General features: G+C 34.0%; 1 protein-coding gene and 1 long non-coding RNA gene across 2 annotated transcripts; one reads left to right on the top strand and one right to left on the bottom strand.

Annotated features, from left to right (window-relative positions):
* Positions 1-625: 625 nt before the first annotated feature.
* On the bottom strand, positions 626-1,561 carry LOC112518505. Its single transcript, XR_003069806.1, has 4 exons — positions 1,497-1,561; positions 1,312-1,390; positions 1,124-1,175; positions 626-1,047 (listed from the first exon to the last, which is right to left on the bottom strand). It is a non-coding gene; the product is annotated as an uncharacterized LOC112518505 (long non-coding RNA).
* A 4,214-nt stretch (positions 1,562-5,775) lies between these two features.
* LOC112518504 (zinc finger protein ZAT5-like) lies at positions 5,776-6,807 on the top strand. Its single transcript, XM_025126223.1, has one exon. The coding sequence runs from the start codon at positions 5,776-5,778 to the stop codon at positions 6,805-6,807; it is 1,032 nt and encodes a 343-aa protein (XP_024981991.1).
* Positions 6,808-8,693: the final 1,886 nt, after the last annotated feature.

The raw sequence follows: 8,693 nt of genomic DNA, 5'->3' as shown, positions 1-8,693 counted from the left end.
TTGTGAATGCTATGTAAATTGCAAATTCCTGTTATGTCGATGAACCGTTTTGTTTTTGAACAACTTGAAATGGTGTTATTTATAGACTGTTGCTATGACTCGCTTGTCTGTTAACATCCCGTGTTTCCGCTTTAGCGGGGTGTGACAAATAATTATCTTAAACTTTAACATAATTATATGTATTTACATATAACACAACTATAATCATCATAATCACTTTCCAATACATATTTTCATAATTATCCTCCAAAAATAATGATATCCATAATCAACTTGATTGAATCAGGGGTCTACAAAAAATGGTAGAAAACGTATATTTTTGTGTGCGACCCTATAAGTTTACATACTTCCCAACAATATCTCTGTGTGACACGTGTCGTGGGTATATGATAACTTAGAGGTTGTTTGGCAAATACTGGATGATTGAGTGCAAAATGATTAAGTGATCAGAATGATTAAGAGACTCTGTATGATTTAGTATTAGAAAATGGTTGTTTGGGAACTGTTCTGAATCAACAGTCTGAATAACATAAAATAACAATTTTACCCCCAGTCTTGTGTTTCATGAAAGTTAATGTCTGACAGAAGTTCTGATAGAAATTTCTAAATGAAAAATAGAAAATAATTAATGGTCAAACTCAATGCATGATATCATATCAATCTAAACAAGCGTAACAATTGTTTGTTCAAGTTTTGGCATAACAAAACATCACATGAAACACAAGTTCAAACCCAATATGTTGAATAATACTTCTAATTTGAAGCATTTAACACCAATCGATTTGCAATCTCATTACGCAAATTAGTTATGTACTCATTGTCTTAGGGACCCCAAGGCGTTGCATCCATTTCTTCCATGAACGTGGCTTAAGAACTGCTTCACAAGTGAAATACATGTACCAGCCACAATATTCACATAGCCTTAACAACTGCTTCACAACCCATTTCATCAGATTCACCTATTTCATCTTTGAGACCTTTGACACCACCTAAGACTAGACTACATTGGGTGTCTGACCCTGAATCCAATCTTTTGATGGATGAATCCTGAAAGCAAAAAGGTGTTAAAGTAGATCCACACCTACAGGATAGTCATGTACCATATGTATTTAAATAATACTACCTGCTTCATATTATTGAATTACGGGAACTGACATGAAGTATTGTGATTCAGTCTGCCATCAACAATAATGCAGAATGAGAATTTTTTGGGAGGATCTGGAGTTTTAACAATATGCAGCCTGCTGACCATGGGAACAAAGTTCACATAGAATCACAATCCTGGATATAGTCATGTTGCCAAAACGTTACCTTTAAGTACATAAGACCCAAAGCAAAGTATAGCTCCAGGAATGGTTACATCAATATTGATATGTGTTCCATCCATCATCTGCAATATAACACAAAAGCAAAAATTAGGAAGAGGGAATGAGTAACCTATTCTTTCACAAACAATATTTACATTACAATGACCCAATCTAAATTTGGTAACGCACCACCTGCCCAGAACCACGATTGTGATCATCTATCGATGTGTTGGAGAAAATGGACCTTTCCAGAGGAAAGCCAAAGCAACAAAGTCATCCACATGAACTCCTAATACCACACATCTTTCAAAAATATAGTACAAATAATTGAACTCCTGTGGAAATGTGGTGAACAGATTCAAACAATAGTTACATTGTGAATCTCTTTGCCGCTGACATATTGGAACAACCGCTCAACTAACGTATCCGTAAAACCAATCGCATCTAGGCCACGACCTTCAATTAGAGAGTACATGGTAAGAAACAATTACAACTTCCACAAAGTGTGATTGATACAACAACATACCAAAAGCAACAAGTCCCAATGAAAATCCAACAGATACAACATATCCTTCCCTTTCAAGTACATTATCACTTCCACTTCTACGACCTATCTTATCCTGTAAAAGGTATGAACCTTGCTGATTGTGGAAATTTTGGAAGTGGTAAAGATAAAAATTGTAAGAAGAAGCATGTCATCATCAGCTCAACATCGTAGAACTAATGACACCAATGAAACCAAAATTATCACAACAAAGACATGAAACCTATGAGATCAAAAATACTCATACAGAGAAGAGAGATGAAAGCAAACAATCACAATAGACTGGAATTTTGCAAGTCGAGAGATCTTACCTATTGAACCGATGGTAGATTTGAAACCAGGGGTCATCGCTAGGTTTCCAACAGGAATGCACCGGTGTGATTCCGACAGATGGTGCATCGCTGGTTTCCAACTGATGTTGCAGCAGTGGTATTCAACAATCGATCGAGAGGAGAGAGTAGAGAAGAATGGGAGAATCGATAGGGAGAAGAGTATAGAGGCAAACCGGAAGAGGCGAGGAGGACAAAGGTGGGAAAATTGCATATCTGAATCATATGGGGAGTAGATGGGTGAAGGAGCGATTCAGGTTAATTGAACCATTCAGACCTTTTTTAAAATCCATCCAAACAAGAAAATGTCTGACTGAATCAGACATTTGCCTCTTAATGACATCATTAAATGGTAAACAAACAATCCATTACAAAGACTTTCACAAAGGAAAAATCTTATCTATTTTTCTTCCCAAACATAAGCTATATTTTGGATTCCAACAATACATTTGTTTTATGAAGTATTAAGCTTGGATACTGCAAATTATTTGGATCATATAGACTTCGAGATGCTAGAACCGTATATTGAGTTTGGATACCAAATCCGGATACTAAATCTTGATGTAGATTTAGGTACCAAGTTTGGGTATGAATCCAAATTCAAATCTGAATGTATGTTCAGATACAAATTTGGACACGAAGTCAGAATATCAATTTGAATACCAAGTCCGAAATGGATTATTAACATGTTACCAATTCGAATACATATCCTGAAGGATTTGATTACATATTGTTAACCCGAATAGTTCTAAGGCAAGCACTACATTTAATAATTATTCTAAGTGTTTGATCAGATGTATTTGTATTATTATCAAATCAAATAGTCGAGACAAACATATACCCTTCTGTGCAAACAATCAATGCGTCAATGTCCTAATTACTAACCGATGCAGTCAAGCACTGTTTGGGACCATTTTGCTACAATTATTTTGTATTACTTTTTTCCGGTCCATTTTGTATTGTCATCATTTTTCACTACTAGAAAAACATGTATTAGCGACGGGCAAATTTCGTTAGAAATTAGCTACGGAATGACCATAAACACAATCCTTTGCAGATCTGTCGCTAATTGTGGTTGGACTGAACATTGTACTGTTTCAAACAAACAACAATAAAATAGGATTTATATGACATAAAAATGTTTTAAGTTTCCAAATAATTGTAGGTTATATATATAGAGGAGCGTTCAAATAAAAACCTGCCCCATTTGTGTAAACCAATCTCATCTATACATTTTCTTAATCAATGACCAAGATTAGTTTACTTTATTTTAGGAAATTAAAAAAATATATATATATATATATTAAAATTTTATTTTATTTCAACAGGGTAAGAGCAAAAATGGTAAACAAAATTTAACATTTGGTAACATCCTTCTCGATATTAATGACACTATTTTCATTTTTTAAAGCAATATATTATTTTTAACTTTAAATCACATCCATCAATAAAACATATAAAAAAAAATGAATATAATACACCATATTCAATTATATGTAGTGAATCGTTTTAAATTTTGAATTACATTATATGAACGAAATTGGTTTCAAAATTTAATCAACAGACTAATCCACGTAATACTGATCATATTTCGTAATTTTCATTATACTGGTAGATGGATCTGTTACACTTAGATAACGAAATTTTTTCATCGATTACTGACTTCATAAAAGTTTATAATACAACATGAAATTGTTTCACTTATGCAACCATTTCACTTATCAGGCTCAATAATGTCCATGAACCAGTTTCACTTTCATGAAAACTATTTCATGTACAATAATTTTCTTATTTCACCACCGATTTGATGGAATCATTCCTTTARTCCTTACAATCTTGAAGATTCTGGAGCAGGTTACAATCTTCAAGATTATATAGCAGATTAAAATCATTTCCCCGTTTCATCATGCACTTCGTTCATGACGAGTGAAATACAAAATGGCTCAACTACACCATCAATGCAACGGGTTCACCATGAAAATGTTTCGGTTCACATAATTTATTTGCAACAAGACCCGGTTTCACGTTCATGAAACCTGTTTCATTTTTCTTTTCATAATTTATTTTCAAAATGTACCGGTTTCATTTTCCTTTTCATCAAGAAAATGGATCAACTACACCATCAATGCAACGGTTTCATCATAAAAATGTTTTGGTTCACCTAATTTATTTGCAACATGAACCGGTTTCACGTTCATGAAACCTRTTTCATTTTCCTTTTCATAATTTTTTTTCAAAATGCACCGGTTTCATTTTGCTTCTCATAAAAAAAATTAACTACACCATCAATGCAACGGGTTCACCATAAAATTGTTTCAGTTCACCTAATTTCTTTGCAACATGAACCGGTTTCATGTTCATGAAATTTGTTTCATTTTGTGGATTTTTTTTGTTCATCTACGTTTTGATGATTTCATTTTATAATTCAATTGTTTCATCAAGACACGTTTCCTAATTATAACTCATTACAATATATGAAATCCAAATTTTTAATATTTTAATATAATTAAATATTTAAATGTTACCATTTATATAATTTCCTTAATTAAGATTTATTAATAACTTCCATATTTAATAAAAAATATTGTAAATGACCAAAATATCCTTATTGATTAAATTTAATTAGAAAAAAAAGAATTTTCTTATTGGTCGAAATTGGTTTACATGGTTTCTTAGAAATACATGGTTTTCATTTGAACGTGCCCCTATATATATATATATATCTGGAGCTTGGTTCAAATACTAACCAATTTTTTTGTGTTAACTATGTTAACTAAGCTCAATCAATCATATTCTATCTTTTTCTTTGGTTCAAATGTAACTCATATATTAAATAAAAGGGTATTTAAGTAATTTGTCATTTTATGTAACTCCCAAATAATTAATTGGGAGTTACAAATTTGAAAATATCACAATTGATCATGATGCAATATTGACATTGGGGTTTCACAAGTGTTCATGTTCTATAATTCACATTTATTTTAATCGACAGTTCTCACATTTGACATATAAGCACATCAGAAATCACACAGCCTTAGATGCCGTGATTCATAAGTGTTCATGTATAGTCAAGTCACTAGATGTTCATATAAATACATACACACACACACAGAACATGTGAAAACATGTGAACACGTATGAAAACACACAGCCCTAGATGTCTTGGTTCATAGGTGTTCATGTACATACACCAGAGTTGACTCCTGAATATACAGAAGATGTTTATACGGTTCACATGTTGTTCATATGTGTAATCTTTTTTATTACATTATTTTTAGGGTCACAATTAGTACAAGTTTTTTTGGAAAGAGATTAAGAGAGAAGGGTATTATATATCATAATCTATGTTAGCAATGGCCTTTCCTTCTTAAATTTTGTGTTCCATCCACTCTTAATTTACCACTTCTCTCTCTTTATCTCCCACTCACATGCACAACCGTATATAAATATGCACCCACCACCTCTCACTACTTAATATTGCATGCTTCCTCTAACCCTATATTTTCTCTCCATGAATTTTTCTATCTTTAGGTGGCTGGCCGGTGATGGTGGTGGTGACTGCTAATTGGGGTTGTAATCATAAACCTAGCCACCCATGGAGGCTGCCGTAGAACAAACCACCACCGTTGCCGCTGCTGGTGCTGACGATGCTGACGGTGGTGCAGGTGGTCCTAAGGATATCACCAACATCGCTAAAGGCAAGCGTACCAAACGTCAAAGGCCACAATCCCCAATTCTTTTTACATTTTCATCCACCAACAATAATGATGATCATCGTTTAACGTATTCTCCGGCGTCTTCTTCTGGTTTTCCGGCGGGTAGCACCACCACGGAAGATGAAGATACCGCCAGGTCCCTAATCCTCCTCTCAAAAGGCCAGTCGTCCAAGAAAAACAAAGACGATAATTATGACGGAATGTTCAAGTTTAATAGCAAAAAGTATATTCAAACGCCGGCCACCGGAAACGCCGGAGTTTTTGTTTACGAATGCAAAACATGCAGCCGGACTTTTCCTTCGTTTCAAGCTCTCGGAGGCCATAGAGCCAGCCACAAAAAGCCTAAAAATAACGAAGACATTCGTAAACCGCCACCCTACACGGTGGTTCCCGACAACAATGAACCACCATCACCAGAATTCTCATTGAGGAATACCAATTTTTCATCTTCCTTTTCTCTTCAATTGAACAACCGGGTTTCATTGATCGGAAACACCAGCAAGCCCTCCTCCAAGCTTCACGAATGCTCGATTTGTGGCACCGAATTTAATTCTGGACAAGCCTTGGGGGGTCACATGAGACGACACCGGGTGGCGGGTGGTGGCAATAAAGGCGGAAACAGTAACGGCACAAACACCACCACCTTATCTTTGATTCCTTTCAGTCCGGTGACCACGGCGGAGGTGTATGATGATGATCAGAAGTCAAAGAATATTGATGATGCATTGTGTTTGGGTTTGGGTTTGGATCTGAACCTTCCGGCACCACGAGAAGCCACCACAGCTGCCGCCGATTACGATCAACGTAAAAACCGGAGCTTTACATTTTCACCGACGGGGGAAAATGAGAAGAAACCTCAACCGGCCGTTCGTTTATCCGCCGCCCCAACATTGGTGGATTGTCACTACTAAAAGCACAATTAATCTTTTATTTATTTATTTATTTTTTATTTTTTTTATTTATAATTTGAATTAAACTTGTGATGGTATTCATCATAACCCACTAAAACTTTAAAATTCTTTTTTTAACAAAATAATTTATTTATAATTTGAAAATATATAAATGAATAAAAATTGAATTACTTTGTATTATTAGCTCTTAATGTTTTCTTTTAGTTTTTTCTATTGTAAGTCATCTCAATTTCATTTGGATGATTGATACAAGACGGCATCGTTAAGACGCAAAAACGAGGTCGTTAAGACGTAAACGACTAGTTTTTTTGACGTCATGTCAGTATTACGAATTATTCGCAACTAAAATGTATATATCAAATTAAATAAAGGAGTGAATGACAAATATAAATAGCTTATTTTTGAAGTTAAGAGAGAAAGTAGCGTAACAAGCCAAAAGCGATGAACTATGATTTTTTGAAAGCGAGAATTTTAAATTAACTGTAGATTAATGTTTTCTTTGTGTAACATGATATAAGAGTGGATTTGAATTTGATCTCTTGCAACATTCTTTGTGTTTTTCGGTTGTTGATTGTTCTGAACATCTTGATATGGCGAACACATGATTAAACAACGTGACCAATTCAGGAAATCCTTCTAATCCCTATTTTCTTCATCATTATGATAGTCTTAGAATATTCTTGTCTTTCAACAACTCGCATGTAAGAATTATACCAGTTTGAGTCGTGCAATGTTAATCACTTGTATATGAAGAACAAGTTAACTTTTGTTGCCAAATGGCCTTTAGCCTAGCGGTATCATAACCCTTGCTTTTTAGAAGGTCAGGGGTTCAAACCTCATCATAGGTGAGGAGGGTGTGTGAGTTTATTTGTTGCATTTGCCGTATATAAATATTATATACTTTCGAAAAAAAAAACTTTCTTGATGATTCCATTCCAATGCCTTAAAAATGATAATAACCTGATGAATAATTGGCTTAGCAATAACGACACTGCTATTTCATAGATTTTAAACTGTCTATTACAGGTATACGCGAGTTGGATTGAGTGGTTTGCGGACATTTATACAACCCAATCTAATTATGATGGTTTGGAGAAATCTCAACCCAACCAGCTCATTTAAATGAATAACTCAACCCTTGCGGTTTGGGGATGGTTGGATTGGGTTAGCGGATTAGTAGTATATAAATAGTTGATGAATGAAATACAATAAATAATACTAACAATATATCCATTGAAATTATTATAAATAATCCAATTATATATATATATATATATATATATATATAGGGGCTGGTTCAAATGCTAACAAAGATTATCGTGTTAACTTTGTTAATCGATCTTGACCGTTAATTTGAATAATAAACGGTTGTGATTTAATGAAATTTAAAAATTAATTATTAAATTAATATTTTCAATTAACATATGTGAACAAAATATCAAAGGGTATTTAGGTAAAAAGTAATCTATCTCTAATACACGAGTTGTCAGACATATAAACAACTTGTGTATATCTTCAAACCACATCAAACAAAAAAGATTAGACATGTGAACATGTGAACCGTATGAACAACTTGTGTATATCTTCAAACCACATCAAACAAAAAAGATTAGACATATGAACAACATGTGAATCGTATGAACATCTTCTGTATACTCAGGAGCCAATTCTACTATATGTACAAAAACACCTATGAACCAAGGCATCTAGGGCTGTGTGTTTTCATACGTATTCACATGTTTTCACATGTTCTGTGTGTGTGTGTATGTATTCATATGAGCATCTAGTGACTTGACTATACATGAACACTTATGAATCACGGCATCTAAGGCTGTGTGATTTATGATGTGTTCATATGTCAAAGGTGAGAACTGTCGATTAAAACA

This window comes from Cynara cardunculus (assembly GCF_001531365.2).
Source record: "Cynara cardunculus var. scolymus isolate 2C chromosome LG 9, CcrdV1, whole genome shotgun sequence".
In the NCBI taxonomy this organism is placed as follows: domain Eukaryota; kingdom Viridiplantae; phylum Streptophyta; class Magnoliopsida; order Asterales; family Asteraceae; genus Cynara; species Cynara cardunculus.
This window is presented reverse-complemented; position numbering and strand designations above follow the sequence as displayed.